General features: G+C 42.5%; 1 protein-coding gene across 1 annotated transcript in view; it reads right to left on the bottom strand.

Moving 5' to 3' along the window:
- The window catches only part of LOC146382932 (DENN domain-containing protein 2A), a 32671-nt gene extending 14104 nt beyond the window's left edge, over positions 1-18567 (bottom strand). Inside the window, exons 1-3 of the mRNA XM_084933937.1 lie at positions 18128-18567; positions 4072-4158; positions 383-1417 (exon numbers count right to left, since the gene is read on the bottom strand). Coding sequence (XP_084790063.1) covers positions 383-1417; positions 4072-4157 — 1121 coding nt within the window. The 5' untranslated portion in view covers position 4158; positions 18128-18567. The remainder of the gene's footprint in view (positions 1-382; positions 1418-4071; positions 4159-18127) is intronic.
- Between the last annotated feature and the right edge of the window lie 1478 nt (positions 18568-20045).

Raw genomic sequence — 20045 nt, 5'->3', positions numbered from 1 at the left:
TTCCAGTGGAGTTTTTTTGGATGGAGGAACTAGTTGCATCGGTGTGTACATTCCTGAGATCAAACCAATGAGCTCATTTAGTGGGATATTTAGAAAAAAGATGAGGTCACCGGTGATTCTGATTTACAGCAGATGTGGGAAATGTTGTGCACCTCCATGTTTGTTTAATGCTGATGGGGGAAGGGTTAGGACATGTACACCGAGCTATCACCGGCCAATCCAGTTCCCACTTTACAACTTTTGGAAAATTTTAGCTTTTGCGGTGTGTGGGCTGGGTTAACTTTATTTTTCCACATTTTCAGCATGTTATTAAACTTGAGTAAAGATCTAACATTCTTGGTCAGGAAGGATATTTTTCCCTTCTTTCTTTTCAGTGTCTTACCTGTTGCTACTGTTACGTGCTTTATCTGCCCACGATCTCCTGCAAACTCCTGGGGGTGGGCACGTGGGTAGAGGTGGAGGAGGAACGGAGGGCAAAGGAGGCAAGTTCCTTCTTCCCTTCCCCAAGAAAGGCCCTGAAGCTGGGGTGGCGGGCGGCGTGTGGTGCTGGAAGGTTCTTTGAGGTTTAGGGAGAGGGTTTATAGATGGAGCACCTGGCTCATTGTACACATTCTCTGAATCTCCATCCCTCCATCTCCGTGTCCCACTAGGTCGAGCCATGTCAAAAGTCCCAAAAATGGGCTCATTGCCCCTCTTTTCTGTCTCCTCCAGCTCTTCCTTAGAGGGAGGACAGAAGTAATTCCCTGGGAATGCCAGTGAAGGTCTGTCAGGAACCTCCTTTGTTGCCTTCTCCAGTTTCTTAACATGAGTTAAAACACTTTTCTTGTCTTGGGGTTGTTCTGTTGGCTTAGAAGCCCGAAATTCCCTCTCTACCATCACTTCTCTGTCTTTGCTTGCTGGGGCTTCTGGGGATTTAGGTCTCGAATCCCCCAGCTTACCAACATTCTCCTTCCCTGAGTCTTGTCTGTCCCAGCTGACAAACCTCTTGCTGTCTGTCCTTTGGACTTCTGTAGTTTTGGATTCCTTTTTCCTCACTGTCTCAGCTTCCTTCAGTGTCGCACTTAGTGGACATGTTCCTGAAATAGTTACTGGGGCAGACTCCTTCTTGCCCTCCCACTGGGATATCTTATCACGGATGCTGGCGGTTTTGGCTCCTGCTGGGCTCTTGTTGTGGTTCAGCTTAGCGCACAGCCCGTTTTCCATGTTGGGAGCCCGTGGGTCAGTAGCAGGAGTCGTGGCTCTCCTGTGAGCCAGCATGGAGTCAGGAGGACCTGGGCTGAGGAGAGGAGAGAGGTGATTCTTTATGGACACAGCGGTGTCCCTCCTGTCTCTGTCCACTGGTGACCCACACACCTCTTTGGGCTGGGGCACCACTGCTGACGGAGCCTCGCCAAGCTTCAAGCCACAGCACTGGAGCCTAGGAAGGAAAGATACGGAGAGATGAGCGTGCACACAAATTAAAGGAGAAAAAATACTAGAGAGACATGGCAGTAAATCAGTTAATTAAGAAACCTGTACACAGAACTAAAGGACACAATTAAATCTCATTATTGTTTGATTTTAATGCAGACACAATGAAGAACCAAAAGGAAAATAGCAAAACACATGGTAAACTCTGCATTTATACCAGCGTCTTGCGCAATGACACTTCAGATGAGCCCCTGACATTATTAGAAGAAGCTGCACACACTAATACACTTTTGACAAAGCCATAATATGGAAAAGGCCAACAGAGAACACAAAAATACTTCAAAAATAACATCTAAAAAAAACACACACTATTCAGACAAGCTCTCCTTAAACCTGTCAAAAACTTTAGAAATTCAACTCGACACATGACTGCAAGACTACAAAATGTTTGTTATAGATTATGATCTTCCATAACCAGAGCTTTTATTTCATGTGGGACAAAAGAAAAGGTTCAGTCCTTCTGAAACAGTGTATTACAGTTTTTAGGAAGGAAGTTTTCTGCAAGCTTGAACAAAAAGAAAACAAAAGATGCAACCAGACTGTGTGGAAGGAGCGAAAGGAAACCGAAAGAAAAAGAAAGGCAAAAGCTGCAGGCTTTTCTTGGTAAAGCAGCAGTGAGAACTGTGTAGATAAAAAAAAACAGAGGGAGGGATTATATTGGACTGTTGTCAAATCTAATAATGAATTGTGCAATATTGTTTTTAAATTGTCCACTTCCGCTTTTACCGTACACAGCAGAGAATCTTAAAATTGGCCACACAATCCCAGTGCTTACGGTTCCACCCAAACAGAGCTTTGTTTTACGGGCCAAACAGGAATTCTTGTTAAAAGAGCTCAAACATCTGTTGGGTGCCTCTGTCTCAGCTGTGATTCACTCCTGGAACATTACTGAGTCATGACTGTTTGAACTCTGGGTTTGAGGGTCAAAGTTTAGGAGCTACACACAAAGCTATTTCTGGAGAGGGAGATGCAAGTGTGCGCAGATGACGAGAGGGAGCTAAGTGTGGACGTGCATCTTTTCTTTTCCGCTCCTGACCCACAAAACTCTGTTCTGGCCCAAAAGCCTATTCATCAAATGACTTGAATTTCCAACAAACAGATGAAAATGCTGGGTGACTTCTGATGACATTGCTGGATGTGAAAACCAACAGTCATGCAATCTAGAGGAAATCTCCAAGGAGGGGGAGGGGGGAATTACTTTCCTCAAAGACCTTCAAAGACAAGGCAAAACTTGATGAAAGTATGATCACGGAGGAAAAGATATAATTCTCTTCCAAATTAGGAAGGTCAATAAAAAAAGAAAGTTAAGGAGAGCCAGATTAGGTAGAGACAAGTGTCTCTAGTCTTTTTCATTTGATAAAGAAAAACTAACAATAAATAGCGGACATTTACTGCAATGTAACTAAGGGCAGATTCAGGGTCACCTGGGACAGCTCTAACGCTATGCATTATTGAAGAGGAAGGTTTTAAGCCCAATCTTAAAAGTAGAGATGGTGTCTGTCTTCCACATCCAAACTGGGAGCTGGTTCAACAGAAGAGGGACCTGGAAGATGAAGGCTCTGTCTCTCATTCTGCTTTTAAATACTCTAGGAACTACAAGTAAGTCAGCCATCCTAGAGCAAAGTTCTCTATGAGGGTGATACGGTACTTTCGGTGGGTCTCTGAGGGTGGAAAGGAGGCTACTGCAGGAGTGTTTGAAATGGACAAAAATATTCATCGGCTTTGGACTTTTCCCTGAGAGAAATGTCTGGAACCTTTTGAGCAACTGTGACTGGCATGGCAGGCCCTCAAAACAACAGACATCAAAATCTTCCACCCCTATTGGCACAAACAAAAAGGAAAATCCCATCATTATAATCTAAATAGAAACTAATGAATGCTGTAAGGATGACAGAAGGGGCCTTGGAGAGTGGTCATGGATGCATCAGACAGTGGCAGCAGGGGGGCAGTAACAGTATCAAGATGCCAGATGGCTGCCTCTGCCCTGTTCTGCTCCCCTTCCCTGCTATTGTTGTACTGTTGAGCTTAATGAAAAGGCATGTCTCCTCCTTGCTTAAGTCCACTTCAGAGTTTTCTGTTGGCTATGGGACCATTTCTTGAAATTTGGAGAAAGTTGTGCTTTGGCCAGCTAGTATATTCCACTACTGGCATTAACCGTACTGTTATTTATTTGGGGTGGCTGTGGCTCAGGTGGTAGAGCAGGTCATTTTACCAACTGGAAGGTTGGTGAAGTGATCCACGGTTCCTGCTGTGTCAAAGTATCCTTGGGCAAGATACTGAACGCCCAATCAGTTTCCCCGAACACAACCATTGGAGTGTGTTTGAATATCATTGTGTGTGTGATTAGGTTGCAGTAAAAACTGAGTAGAAAGAAAGTGTATAGGTACCTATACACCATCTATTTATCATTCGTATATCGAAGCTCCTCAATTAATTTCATAATGACAGATGAGTGTGTAACATCAAACTTATTACACAGAGGTAAATGTCCTTGTTTAGGAGGACAAAACAAACACCATACAAGTTGGAATCAGATACCATACTACACGATATCATAGAAGCAAAATGGCAACCTATTCAATTGGCTTTTAAGGCACCCACCCGTTGACTGATTGGTAGATGCAGTTGTCAGTGTTTGTACAGAGCAGCAGGGCCCTCCCACCGGTCATGGTGCTAGCAGCTGGCATCCTGAGAAGACAGGTAAAAAAAAAAAAGCGAGAGAGACGGTCAGCCAGTCAGTCAGAAAGATGGAGTGTCTATTAAAAAGGAAAACAGAATTATATTTCAGCTTGCAGGTCAAAAAGTTACAAAAAAAAAACAGTATAAGCAAAAATATTTCAGCTTGTATTTTTTCTCATAAATAGGCAGACATATAGATTGATGAACGAGGACTGGGTCAAAAGAAGATGCTCCTTTCGAGGACTCTCTTAGGGAGTGGTGTGTGAAAGTAAACTACCAAATGGCTCAAACAAATCTCTTATTTTAAAACTCCTTTTTGAAGACAGCTGCAGAGAATCAGACCTCACAGACTTCATGGAATACCACCAAACTATCATTCCTCACTTGGTCAGTAATTGGAGAATAGCACTGAAAAACGCCTAAACAGCCAACAGGCATATTAGGTTCCCATTAGCCATGTGGCATTATGGAAAAATACAAAAAAAGAAAAGAGACCCACACTGTAATGCAATTAAGATCCATTAGGATTATATCGGCGGTGGTGAGACAGGAGCACTCAACTTTTTATGTTATCCTCAGCGTTTTGCCCTTTTTTGCATTTGCCAGATCAGATTTCTGATGCACTGCAGCACACACACACATTTTGTTTTTGCAAATTACAAATTCTCCTTTCATTTCTGACAAGAGCTTCCTTAATTTGTTGTCTATCTTCCAGCCACACATTTTCCTGCTGTTGTTTATCACAGGCAAGTAGTGCCGAGGCGAGGGTGAGGGGACGTGCTCAGTTTTAAATTACTGGGTCCAGCGCACAATGAAACCAGATCCACTTGGAGCGCAGCAAGGCCATCCATATGCAACACTGAACTGGAGCCACTGGTGCACAGTGCTCATTGCTTGGCCTGTAAACACTGGTGGAGGGCTGGCATGAAGCAATAGGCCCTGGCCTTTTGCTTCTGGCAAGTAGTAGTAGACGCAAGGAAAAAAAGAGATAGTTCAGGGCCAAGTCCTGCTGTATTCATGCTTTTAATTCTACAGTAAATTCACAAAGCCACTAATACATGCATTGCCACCCTGCTGCATAGCCAAACACAAAACCCCATATGAAAACACACCTACATAGACTTCTACATCCTGCCAAGGAGTCCATATGCCAGGCCCACACGCGGATTTATGTGTTTGACTTCTACCACATGTGCTCGGATACTTAGAGGTGTTTGCAGGCCGTTAAACATTTCCTGGCCTGGCTCTCCCTCTCTGAGGGGTATGTGAGCCAAATTGACCCAAATTCCACAAATTGTTGTCCTAACTGCTAGTGAGGGGGGAGAGTCCAAAAAAAAAGTCAAAATATCAAATGAAAAAAAAGTAAATTGCAAAATAATATAAATAGCTGAACTCTTCCCTGAGCTAATAGCATAAATAGCCCTCAGTGTTTTAAAACGGTTTTTGCCTTATGTGTTTTCCTCTTTGAGAATGAAAGAGCAAATGGAGTATGAGGAAGAGTTGTGGTCTTGTCTGATTAGAAGCTGACCACAAGAACAATGTGCCATCCTTTTTAGCTTCTAGCTTTTGCCCACAGCTCAAGCCATTCATTCTTTTGTGTTTAGCTCCCCATCAGTTCGAAGCCTAGCCCCCGAGGGAGGAGGAGGAGGAGGAGGAGGGAGGTTTGCGTCAGCCATCCACTGGCCTGTAGGCCCAAATTATTTTCAGCTGTGAGCTGAGCGGGGTCACATGTTTGAGGAGAAACATCAAGTGATTTTTTTTCTTCCTCCCCCACCTGATTATTTTCTTCTTACGAGAAAAACCCAACAAAGAAACGAAGAACAGCAATCCAGCATGGAAAAGAGGGTGGGCGCGGAGAAGCATGAAGACTTCCACAGGGATGTTATGCCGTAATTAAACTGTAAAACTTTTACGATTTAATTCTTTTCTGCGTTGCAGAAGGGCGTTGCATGTCACGAGGGGGAAGGGGGTGGGGTGGATGGAAGACAGGAAGAGAGGAGAGCAGTGGTGGTGCAGCTGGAGAGACAGGGGTTGTCAAAGCCAAAGAGGAAAGTAGATATTGCAAAGAAAAATATGAGTATACTGTTGCACTGTGAAAACAGTGCATGCTTTTAGGCTGTCCCACTTCATTGTTAGGATCCCCAAGGCCAAAATTCTCAGCCTTAAAAGGTAATTTGGTATTTTCACGCGATTCTGCCTTACTGGATTCTAACATTTTGACTGATGCGCTTCCCAGCACATGAACCTGACGAGCAGCGGTGTATTCACAGCTTGTAAAAGCGGTAAATTCGACAGCATTGCTGGTTTTACAGCATTCGGTTACTGAGGAAACTTTTCTGGGAGGGTGCTAAGGCTTTTGTCTGCAACATCTATTGGCAGCCATTGTTAACGCTGACCTCTAGAAAAAAAGATGGCCGCCATAACAATGCAGAGGTTGAGGGAAGTCATCTGCTGAGACCAATAAAAACATCACGGGGAAACTGCGACCCAAAAGACCTCTACCTGCCCCGCCCCCTTCAGCCTCTGTCCTGTGATGTGTGACAGGCTGCACATGTGGGGCAGAGGAAATGGAAGGAGTACTGTTCATCCTCAGCTGCGTGGATGACACAGGAGGGGGAAATCGCCTGGAATGGAGATAATTGCCTGATGTTTATGACAATTATGCTTTGGATACCAAGTGATTTATCTACAAACAGTACTTCTGCTGCATTCTGTCATGCACTGACTCTATTGCTGTTTTTAATATTTATATTATTCATCCAGCAAACTCAAGAAAAAAAATCAATGACAAAAATATATCCAACAAAGGACAAATTTCAAAGCAGTCATGGACTCAGGCTGGAAAGAGTCTTGGTGGTTGGTAAACACTACACAGCGCTAAATACCTTTAAACCTTTAAAAGATAACAGAAGCTGGTGTCAGAGGTAGGGCATCAGAGCCAAGCATCAGTTGCATAACAAACCCCGTGGGAGATTTTATCAGCAGATGGGCCCTCGGTATCTGGACACGGACAGATTCACATAAACACATCGAAAATATACCACAGAGAGAGGGATGTTGCTTATGTTGCTAAATGTCAAAAAATACACGCTGAATATAATGGTAAATGTACATATAAGAGAGAGAACAGTTTTTAAACATGTTTACGGTCGTGGTAAAAAGCCTCTCAGTTCTAAGGTATAATGGTCCAGTGCTTACCAGGTCTTAACATTAGGTAAACACAACGAAAAAGTGACATATTGCGCGGCGTCATTCTTTATTTACTAAAAATAAGCCAAAATGCAGAAGCACTCTGTGAAAATCTAAGTACAATAATAGTCATTAGTAATTATTTTTGTGTGACTTCATCACTCTCTTGTATCATCATGGAACAAATTTGGCCCACACTTATTTAAGATGTTAATTCAATTCATTCAGGTTTGCGGCCATTCATTTATGCACAGCTCTCTCAAGGTCCTGGCATTTCAATCAGGTTGAGGTCTGGGCCATTCCAACACCTTGATTGTTTTCTTTTTCAGACATTATTTTGCAGATTCACTGCTGTGCTCTGGATCATTATTCATTATCATTATCAGCTGTCAAAGACAGCTTCACATTTGACTGTAGAATACTTGCTATACTGCTATACAGAGGAGGTCATGATCAACCCAATGAATGCAAGGTGCCCAGGTCCTATGGCTGTGAAATATCCTAAATATTCACCCCTCCACCACCATGCTTGACAGTTGGTGTGAGGTGTTTGTGCTGACATGCTCTGTTTGATTTTTGCAAAATGTGTCGCTGTGCATTATGGCCAAACATGTCCACTTTGGAGACACTGTTTCAGAAGTCTTCTGGTTTGCTAAGAATTTTGAGTAATCCCTACATCAAGTGTTTTTCCAAGGTATGCTGTTATATGTTATATGATATATGTTAGCAAGCACAAAAATGACCCAGCTAGACACACAGCAGTCCTTTCATAGATGATGCTGAACTCAATTATTTGATGACAATGTATTGATGCTTACACAAATTTTCTACGCAAGGATCTACTTGTTTGGCTAGTCATATAGAAGTTGACCTAGTCTTTGCTATGAAGTGCAAATATATTTTTTATGCATTCAGACAGTGATATTATCAGTCTTACTTTTCTAACTTGGCAGAATATTATTTTTTTTGTACTTTTGCTCCAAAAATCATCTCAGCTGTTGATATTTGGTGATAACTTGACAAAATGTTGCTATTGGAATGAAACCTTTATCAGACTCTACGCAGGGGGTGCTGTCAGTGTTTCACTCTCTGCTTTATCAGACCTTTAAGTCACTGTCAGCAAGCTGTGGGCCGGCTGCAAACTCGGGAGGCCTGCCTGTCTGCCTCTTCTCTACAGCTGCTTCTCATAAAGATTTCATCCTCCTCTCCGTCTCTCTGTCCAGCCCTGCAGGAACAGCTAACACCATGACATCATCATTCCTCACTTGTCCTTCCCCAAACTTGTTCTTTTCTCTCTGTCACTGCGAAATACCTAAAAAGGACAAAATTACTCAGAGCTCACACTGCATTTCACAGATATCACAGCTTGGAGTAAATACAGCAAAGTAACTTTGGGTGGATAAACTACTGGAGTTAGCCTTTACATAATGTGAGTTATAGCAAGTAAAGAAGAGACGATCATTCATGTTCTTCTGATTCTTTCTGCAACCAAGGCAAAGCTGGGGGCCGTATCCCTTACATGATGTGGTTCAGTATACGACGTGCCAAAGCCGTGCCTGCGATCAATTTAACACACCACTGCACATTTAGCCAGGTTCTTCTGGAATGGCAAACTAGGTGGGTTTTTTTCCTACCCGTCCTTCACTCTTTTATTTCTCTCTTTCATTACCTCTCTTTCATTCCTACTTAGTCTTAAAGTTGCGGGGAGCAAAGTATGATGCAGAGGAAGAAGCAAAGGAAAAAGGGGGCGGGGTTTTAATACTTTGCCCACTCTCTTCCATACAGAAAGCAGAAATTATGTAGAGCCAATTTATTGTGAGCCCAGCAAGGTTGTCAAATCGAACGGGTTTAACATGAAGCATTTGGTTTTGAGGCATATGTTAGGAATCCCAATGACTAGCACGCTGCCTTGAGCCCTTGCAGGGCTTGGAAAGGTTGTGCCTGGTTCTTAAAGAAGTAGGGCAGAAAGGTTTGATGGTAAAGGAAAAAATGTATAGAGAGGAAGAGGAGGAGATGGTCTGGCAAATAAAAAATGGAATTTTATCACAACTCTGCAGTCTCCCTCTCTCTGCTTCTCTCTTTGTGTCCTGTTCAGGGCCCCTGCTGCTTTCCCAAGCTGATTCCATAGCAAGGCCTTGGAGAAAATCCAAACAGAAAGACTCTGACTATGAGTGCACGTGTACAATATTTGGCCACGCACAGAAACACTTTTACAAGCCTGGAAAGTGCCCACTCACCGACACACACACATATGCACACACATTGTGCAACGTGCTGTCCAAACCCATTGATAATCCCCCAGCCCTGCTGTGGTGTGTCCCCTTGGCCCTCTCCCTCCATTGTAAGAGGAGGATGGACGTGAGACAGCATTGAAACTGGGTTAGCCTCAAAAGCAGACAGGAACTGTGGGGGGATACCATAAACAATTAATTTCTCCCTGTGTGTGTGTTTTTGCTTATCAGTCCATTCTAAATATACCATTGTATCCATTGTTATATTTCTAATGTCGCATATATAGCATTTCTTGTTATTGTGGTTGTCATTTTTAACAAGAGACTCCCGATGACTGGTGTCTAGAGTCTATCCCACTGGGAGCTGGGATCATGGACCAAAATATTACCTCAGAAAATGTAAACAAATCTTAATTATGACTGGGGTGACAAAGAAAGCCACTGCAGGCGCAATTATGGCGTGAAGGCACAGCCATGCAACAGAATGCGACACCATTTGTGAGGCTTTTTCACACATCAAGTGAGTACTTATTTACTTGTTTGTCTTTGTGCACTCAGATGAATAGGAAATGTGATTCAGTTCGCAGGAAGCTTAAGTAAGAGCAACCTCCTGAAATGAAGTCATTGGGCTTTTCCGCACAAAGTGTTTCTGCTTACAAATTCACCCCATACAGTAAGAACTTGGGTTTGCTTTTGATAAATGGGACAACTTTGGCTACCACAAGGTCAAAATGGCAACAAGCAGAAGGAAAACTCCACACAAGCTCAGCAAAATCCTCCCCAAAAGTCCTTCACACTTGATCTCCACTTGTCAAGAGTTTATAAATGATTCATCTCAGGCTTTTAACTCCATTAGAATTTGTGGCTTCCATTTTTCATGTGGTTAGCAGGTCAGTCGTACACTAAAGACTTAAATGTGATATTGTGATTATGTTTGGGAGAACGTTTAAACACTGTTTGCAAGATAAATGCTGAAAATCAGATTGATCCTCTGAGTCTTTCTTTTTAAAAACTCAACTGACCCGGTGGAAAATTGCAAAATGAAGTATTTCCTCCATCTTAACAATGGATTTTACTAATCAGCAACAGAAGCTGAGAGGCTACTAAAAGGCATTAACTATCTCCATCAGTGAAGAAAAGCTTCGTGAACAAAATGAGAAGAAAAAATAGAAGTGAAGGATGATGAGTCTGACTTGGAGGCATAGCAAACAAATCTCTTTCTCTTTCTATCCCCCCATCTGGGAAAGCGTGTCGTATTTCTTCTCCTTGCAGAGGTGGAGCATCTGTTCGCCAAATCCCTCCCATGGACTTGTCAGCCCCTCCTGTTCACTGACACAAAGCTCCCATCAGCACAGCTCTGACTCATCCCCAGTCTGCTCCCAATTACCCTTCTGGCTCCAAAGGCCAAAGACCTTGCCAACTCATTCCAAGGCCAATTTTCAGCTTTCAGTTTGGCCTACATTACCCCCATAACATTGTCCCTGTTAAGTCCAAAATAGGGTACCTTTACAGCTAATACACCACTTTAGTTTGAGCAAACCTGGAAGAATGTAGTTTAAATCTCAAAATGCTCAAAAAGTGCTTTTGGGATTTTCTGCATAACTAGAATGAAATTTTTCAGTTCAATTCAATTCTGTTTTGTTTATATAGCACCAAATCACAAAGCAATTGCCTCGAGCCACTTCACTTTGTAATGTAATGGCCCTACAATATTAGAAAGAAAACCCCAACAATCAAATGACCCCCTATAAGCAAGCACTTGGCAACAGTGGGAAGGAAAAACTCCCTTTTAACAGGAAGTAACCTCAGACAGGACCAGGCTCACGAAGAAGCAGCCATCTGCCACAACCAGCTGGCGGTGAGGGGAGAGAGACAGGAAAAAAGACAGAACACATTTTCAACACCAAACTCAAGGAAGGAGTGTCAGAAAAAGACAATCTGATAGTCACAAACTACTTAGTGACTCGCCAGATGTGCAGAGGTTAGAAATTAAGCAGGGTTAAAGATTCTATTTCCATTCTTCAAACAGCTGCTGTTATTTCTTTTTCCTTGTACAAGAGCATGCTCTCTCCTACTGCAAGCAAAGTATTTCAAATTCTTTAAATATTGCTTACTTTTTTATTCACCTTTATTCTGCTGCTTTGGTTTTTTTCATGTTTTAGTCAAGTGAGCAGCATAGCTTGAGCAAAATAGAAACATATGGATCCACGGTGTTTCATTTTAACTAATGAAACAGTAGAAAAAAAATCTACTTAAATATAGTATTCTGTCCATTTTAAAACGAAGGAATTTTCCTTATTTACTTTTATTTACATTTACAGAAGCCTCTGTATTCCTGGTAGAACATTACCAGGAAATGTTCATTTCTTTTTTACATAGTCTGTTTCTTTTTTATAGTGCACCACTTTCAGTCCAGACAGAAATATCATGTATAGTTAAGATCATTTCTACCTTTATTAAGGCTATGTGATGTCACTGATCTTCTAGCACGTCAGCAGATCAAAGTTTTAACGTATGAAATAGCTCAGCTTTATGAGACTCTCAAAATCTCTATGAGTACTGTTAGCAACTCCCGCATTTCAAAGTTGTATCCGCAGAAAAGTCACCAAACCCCTTTAAAATGTAAAACATTCAGCTCCTATCCCACAAATACAATGGGATTGCCCTATGCTAAGAAACAAGGTCTCGGTCTAGGAGCACCTGTAGTTGGAGCTCATATAAATTATCACTGACATAGTAAGTACGGTCTTTGACAGGAAATCTTGCCAAACAAAAGGCAATGAGACTTTCTATTTGATGTGATGAATTTCAGCGGATGATTTCTTAACACCCGCAAGTAGCATAGCGATAGAGGCGCCTCTTACGCACACTTACTGCTGTCACACAACCATAGGTGTCTATGTTTTACCAAGCCCTCAAAGAGATGGAAACAATCCCAGGGCATGACACCTGAGACCTGGCTCTGCTATCAACAGCACCCAAAGGGCCAGGATTTTACAGACATGCGAGGAAGCGTCACTTTATACGCCATAATTCATGTGGGGAAAACACATCCAACAGTAAGCAGCATTTATGGCTATCTGATATTATACTGTGCTGACACACAATGTGGGTTTCTTGAGCCTAATGGTAAAACCTTTCCTCTTGGAGAAAGCGTCAGCCTGCGCAAATGTGCTGCAGTGAGTGGACTTACACATCCTTTCAACAATAACCTGGCTTCTTGAGCACACTAACATTATCCTCTGGGCCCCTGATCAAATTTCTCCTCAAAGCCACAGTCTCTGAGTTGAGCTCCAATGTCAAAAAATCCTCTCTCTCTCTCGCTCTTTCTCCTTCCTGTTTTTTTCACTGTTTCATATTTTAAGGGTTTCACTTGAGAATTCCCACCAGAGATCCCACCCCCCCCATCCCATCCCCTTCTCCCCTGCTCCTCTGCATGCCTGCACAGAAACAGATTTTTGTAATTCGCCGCCAATCCCTGGGGGAGCTGAAAAAGGCGAGAGCTTGGGAAAGTGCTCTTCCGGAGTGCAAACTCCAGAGTCAGAGCTGACGTTTTTGACCTCCACACACCCCTTGACCGACAACTGCGAGCCTGGGCCGAGCGCGCCGGTGGATGAAGAGAGTTTAGCACCAGCGGAGCAAGCCAAAGTAAACTGATGTAAAGGCGTGCATTTCCGCTTTCGTGTCTTCAAGAAGAAAGGTGTTTCATTTTGTCAGTTCATCTAACTGATTTATAATTTCTGTAAGATACCAGAATCACTGAGAAACTTACAAAGAAGAACCTTGTGCAAAAATGTATTCTGTTTTTTTAGTTAAATAGTTGCTAAACTAGAACTGCAAACCAGCCAATAAAGCTTTGAACTGTATTGCAATAAAACACAAAAATTACATTATGAAAACCATAATTAAGCTGGAGACAGACAAAGAGACAACTACTACTTTCTCTCCATCTAACAAGACAGTGCTTAGATGTGATTTGGTATGATCAAAGCTGCTCTGTGTCTGCAGATTGTCTGGGGCATCTAGTCATTGTGTTGTTACACTTTGATGAAATCTCCAGCTCCATGTCCAGATAAAGTATTGTTTTAATTGTCATTTTAGAGCAGATCCCTAAATTCACAGGTAAACAACCTGTAAATTTAGAGAAGAGAAGAGAAGAGAAGAGAAGAGAAGAGAAGAGAAGAGAAGAGAAGAGAAGAGAAGAGAAGAGAAACTGTGCACTAACCTTTTCCCACTTTGCTTGGAATGCCCATCATAACAAGACAACCTGAACCCAAATCAATGAGGTGTACAGCCACATTATAATTACACTTTGAACCCAGATGGACACATTCCTTTCCAGACTGCAGCCTTCTCCACCTACAAGTATGTTTTTTACTCCCACCAAGTTGGGGATGTTAAGCAAAGAGTAAATGCATGTTTCTTCTTAAACACAGTGTTTGTAGATGTGCATGGAAAGGTTTTGTACCAGTGAGGCTGTAAACGTTCTCGCCTGTATTTCCATTTCTTTGTTTGAATCTGTCTGTGCCTGTTTTTCTGCATGTGTTTTTCCTGCATGTGTGTGCGCATGTGCGTGCGCGCATGTGCGTGCATGTGTGTGTTCGGGTTTATGCCACACGCCGCCAACGGGCACAGGCTACAAAGCCACACGGGACTGGCACTTTGGTTTGGATGGTGGTTGTCACCACTGGTTTTCCCGTGATGATTTTCCAAGGCCACATCTAACAACCTGCCATCCAGCTGCAGCTGCCTCTGTCTATGCCCATCTCTCTGCTAGAGATTCACATGCTGCACCGCTGTCTATGTAAACAGCGCAGCAGGACAGAAATTCGGCCTGCCATGTCCTGTTAAACGTTCCAATTAGTGTCACAGCAACCATTTTCCCTCTGGCTGTGGTCAGAGCTCTTTTTAATATAAGTCAGACATTGAAAGAGAGAGAAGATGCCAGACAGAGCGACAGCTTGCATGCGAGAGGCTGGGGGGGGGGGGCACCCAAATTTCTCTGTGTGTATTTGTGTGTGTTTGTGTCAAGGTTACGGGTGAACTTGAAAGCTATATGGCCAGCTGCCAACTGGATAAATGACTCCAGTATCCAGTGTGATGGTGTGCATTATCCGTGCATAAATATATGCATTTATGTGAGTTGAAACAGGATTCCAGGTCTCTAAGATGGTACGAATTATTCTTGCATCCGTGTGTGTGTGTGTGTGTGTGTGTGTGTGTGTGTGTGTGTGTGTGTGTGTGTGTGTGAGAGAGAGAGAGAGAGAGAGAGAGAGAGAGGAGGTATCAAAGGTTGGTTTTTTTTTACTATGATTAAACCCATGGCCATCTAACAACATCACAGATAAATGCCCAGTGCCACCACAACTTGGAAACCAGAGGAATTCTTTGACCATCGCTTGTTCTTTCAGGGTATGTCACTGTGGTAACAACGGCGGCTGTAGGAGATTGGCCTGGGGGGGTCTTTAAGTTGCATGCCACCCTGCGGAGCGCCTGTCAAGAGCAGAGCGCCTATAAGAGGAGGGGTGGATGGGCCGTGACCTCCTAAAGGCCTGCTGTTACTTTTTGGAGTTGAAAACAATAGAGGAGACAGATGTCACGGACACACACACACACACACATAGAAACACTGCAAAAATATGCACACAATACAGTGAAACTGCAGTACACAGATATGTGCACGGGCTTCATGTGTGCACAGCTATCTGATACATTTGCAAAACAAATCCATGAAAAGTGTGGGTCCGCGTAAAAACAGGTCCATAACAGTTAACTTTCTTGCAAAATAGAGACCTTTGCGTCAGCACGGAGCTAAACGCTGCTTTCCTGGATGAACTCGTACTCTAGTGAGTCATTCCAATGAATCAAGACCGATTTCTCCACTTCGGTATGCATCCAAGTAAAAAAAAAAAAAAAACAAGCCAGTGCACTCATGAAAGATGACCAATTTGTCACAATACTAAACATCTGGTGTTTCACAATTCAGGACCCCCCCCCCAAACACACACACACAATGAATACATGCTGATGAAACATTCTCTGAGTAGATTTAAGCCCTTGTGCTTTGCATGTGTTGATGTGTCTAAGTGTGTTTATCATGAGGGAACACATAGATGGACGCTGAGTGAAAATACCATGGATATGAGTGTGTCAGGATTTTGGTGTGAAAAGTCAAACAGGGAAAAGTGGAGCAAATGGCTGAGAGCAAAAATGAGTAACAGAGGAGGGGCATGACTGAAAAATAGGGAAGGTATATATCCTGTGTGATGAATGCAAAGTCACAAGTGCTGACTTTTCCTCTACAGTGCATATTGTCTTACACCGCAGCCATGAAGGCAATTAGCCTCCGATCTTAACTCAGAATGCAAATATCCAATCTGCCAGGCCAGTGTGTGTATGATAGTAACACTACTACCAGACACAAACACAGAGACAGACACAATGTGTTCACAGGAAAAGACTGCAGCTCACTTATTATAAGTTTGCTGACTAGCAGACAGATGGTCCCTGTGTCTTTATCTCCAGCTCTATAAACCTTCTCTCTGCAACGCTGGGGGAGTCAGCCATTCTCAATTCAATAAACGTCCCAGCCTTACCCATTTAAGTAAAGTGAACCTAAAGTACAGAAAAAAAAAAGTTTGGCTGCGCCTCAGTCAGAAATATAAATATTCCAGTGCTGCATGTTCCAAGGATTTTGTTCTTGGGTTTAATGATCACCCAACAGACTGAAATACTCGAGGAGACTTGAGGAATCCACTGGGATGGATTATATTGGCTGACTGATAGCCATCCTTTGCTTACAGGACATGGCAGACGATCCTTCTGTTTTACAATCTGCTTTGAAACAGAAAGTATCAAACTTATTATTGTCTCTTTGACCACTAGTGGCATAGTAGAGCAGTGTTTTTCATCCTGCGAGTGCACGCCATAGAATGCGTTGTTTTTATGAGACAGAAGTATTCACGTTTGTATAACAAGGTGGAGCGCAAAGTTATGAGCTAATGCTACCACGTATGGTTGGTAGCTGCATCTTTAGACTACATAGGTGCAAAGGACAGACAAATATAACCGCCTTATATGGGCATTTCTACTTCAACTGGCTTTCAACACAAAAAGCAACCATATTTGCTGAAGGAAACGGAGAGGAGATGTTACGGCTGGCGTTCCGCTTTCTTGGCAATACCACATATCATCAGTACAACAATGATGGAAAGATGAAGTTTCTCCAGCAAGTTTCGGAATATTTCCAAACAAATAAAATGTTGTAATGTTGTTTTAAGAGGTAGGAAATGCATTCAAGAATTTTGCTGAGAAGGAAGATAAACAAGACTATGTTTGTTTACAGTGAATTTAACATCATGGTGCTTTTTTTATTATCTCCTGGGACATATCAACATATTACAGTAAGTTATAGTTTAACAATAATTCACCACGGTGACCTCTTTATATGTAGGTGGTGATTTTGTAGTATTAAATACTCTTGTAATTTTACAGCCATGCCACATATTCACTTTGCAGCATAGCCAACATTGTGATGCACTATATTTTCATTCATTCTTTTTTTAAAAAAGATTCCTTCTGGTTGGTTTCTGTTTCTCCATGGTTACTGTGCAACTTGTCTATATATTTAAAGAGATACTTAACAGCTATTGATGTGGATATCTACATAATCCACACTGTCCTGTGAACCAGAGTCCAAAGGTAAAAGGTTGCTAAACAGGAAAATCTGAAAAGAAGAAAAGTACTGTTGTGGACCTCTGTTTAATGACTACAGCACATACAGTATATTATAACATATGAACTGCAGGCTCTCAGGTGTAATGACATTTTATCCCAGCTCTAAACTCTCACTAATGCATACTCGTGCATACAGATCATTTCCCGATATTGGTAAGCTGACATTTTTCTGGAACTACCTGAGGTTTCCACCCAAGCTTGCCCCCTCACAACAATACAAGCAATGCATGAAGAGGTGCCTTTGTTCACCGCGAAGAATGCTCATCTCACTTATCCCCTCTTTTCTGTCTCTCTCTCCCTTAACAAGCCAAGTTTGGAATGCAGCACACACTTTGACCATTATCCAAATTGTCACCAGACCATCTACCCACACGCTGTTTTCATTTAATAAACGCTGAGAGCTGACAACCGTTGAGCACGCATGTGCACAAACAGCTCACAGAGGTCCAGAGAGCTGAGATCCGTGGACTTGATTCAGATGTTTTTTGACTGACTGCTTGAGCAACACTCAGGATACCTTAACTGCAGCCAAAGCAGTCCGGGATAACCGGTGACTCATAAAAATTCAGAGGAAACCATACCCTAACTTCTGTCGTACATATTGCATTGAAGAAACATGGACGCGCTTTCTTTATACAAACAAGCATTATATGTGAGGACGACTTGTAAACGCACAAAGATTGCTTTAAATCCTTTGCCAATACTAATTTAAAAAAAACAACAAAACAAAACCAAACGCAGCAGTAGCTTCCCAGGAAAAAAGTTTTCACTTAGTTCAGTAAAAACAATAATTTATAGAAACGTGAGAAATAAAATCTTACCTTTCTGAGCTGGGTGAGCCCTGGTGAAGTGCTCCTGGGGCAGTTTCTCATTTTGCGAATCCTGACCCCGCAGAAGACAGCATCCACTTGCATGCTTCCTTTGCATCAGAGTAGTTTGCCTTTCTTCCTCTCTCTCTCTCTCTTCCTGAAGTTTGAGCAGCCTTACCCCTGCCTCTCACTTCTCTCACTTTGCATTGCCCTTGTCAGTACCTCCCACGTATACACACAGAAAAAAGACACTGGGTGCAGGGTACAAAAAATACTCTGAAAAAGTCACAAAGTCGGGGATATGCCTCCTCCTCCTCTGTTCATCAGTCTTCTGCCTGCGAATTAAAACTTTTACGGCTCCTTATGCGCTCTAGCTCTTAAACGCACACTCAGAGACTCCCTATCTCTCAGTGACACTGACTCGCTCTCTCTCGCCCCTTCTCAAACTTTTCCCACCCCTCCTTCCCTCGAGCCACCCCCTCCCCTTCTTCCTTCCTCCTCTCGCTCTCTCTCCTCCTTCTTCATTTTCCATCATCACCCCCCACCACCACCACAACTCCTCCCACCCACCTAAACCCCCCACTGCTGAACTAATCTGCAGCTGGCCGGGCGATTGGAGCCCTGGTTGCTAGGGAAACCGAGTGGAGGGGGAAAAAAACGGGAAGAATGGCGCAGGAAGGGCCAAAGCTGAGCGCAAGTGAATACATAATTAAAAATCCAACTCCGGGAGCCAATTAATCAGTTTTATCTTCTCAAAGACTTCACATGTGACCAAAAAGCAGTGGCAACAACCACCACAGGTAGTTAAGTGCTCCAAATGCTCAGTGTGTGTGTGTGTGTGTGTGTGGTAAGATTTCAGAGAGAAAAATGGTTTGAGCTGATTACTGACCTATCCCGTGTTAGGAAATACAGACTGAGGAATTCAGCTCCTCATCTTAAGGCCAAGGCAGCAGGGTAACTCAATGATCCTGTGGAGAAAGCAGAAAACAAGACCGGACAGGCATACTGATGACCAGGGCCGTTGAATATTAACTTGTTCAAACCCACACACACTCTCTCTTTAGTAAGTGCATTATTGGAAGCTTAAAGACATAAATTCTTCCAAACCTGTCAAAAACCACACATGAACATGCAGTGAAATAGATGTTAAAGAGGCCCAAGACATGTTGATGTAAGACATTTACTAAAGTCACATCTTAGATTGAAAAATGTTACCTAACAGCAGCACTGCTCTGTGAGCGCCTGCAGGTGTTGTATACTTTAATCAAGCATTAGTTGCATTTTTTTATTTTTTTTTTTGCTTAATGGGTCTATTAAAGTTGAAATATGCTTTATTGGTGTGACCGTTTCTGTAAACAAGAATGTCAAAGCGCCAAAATATGAAAACATATTTAATGTAAAGTTGTACAACAGTCATGTGTTGACTCCGGGTGATTCATGTTTCAGAGTGTGTACTCTGTGGTAGTTTTTTACACCATAGATAACTAATAACACACATACACTGCTGTTAAAAAGTATTTGCCCCCTTCTGAGTTTTTTTTTCTTTTTTTTGCTTATTTGTCTCACTTACAGATTTCATCAAAAAATAATTTATTACACAAAAATAACCAGAGTAAATGCAAAATGTAGTTTTTTGAGCGTTTATTTTATTTAGAGGGGGGAAAAGTTATCCAAACCTTGTAACTGGTTGTGCCACTCTTGGCACGAACTGCAATCAAGTGTTTGTGATAACCAGAAGATAAGGAGTCTTTCATAACCCTGGCTCATTGGTCCACTCTTCTTTGCAGAGTTGTTTTAATTCAGTCACCCCGGGGGGTTTCCGAGCATGAATAGTCTGTTTAAGGTCAAAAGGCCGAAGGATCTCAGCCAGATTTAAGTCTGGACTTTGACAGGGCCACTCTAACCATTCAGAGGTGGACTTGCCAGTGTA

Source organism: Perissodus microlepis, chromosome 7 (genome assembly GCF_051167445.1).
Source record: "Perissodus microlepis isolate ML-2025 ecotype Zambia chromosome 7, ASM5116744v1, whole genome shotgun sequence".
NCBI classification, from domain to species: Eukaryota; Metazoa; Chordata; class Actinopteri; order Cichliformes; family Cichlidae; genus Perissodus; species Perissodus microlepis.
The sequence above is the reverse complement of the archived record's forward strand: the minus strand, read 5'-3'. Positions and strand labels throughout refer to the sequence as shown.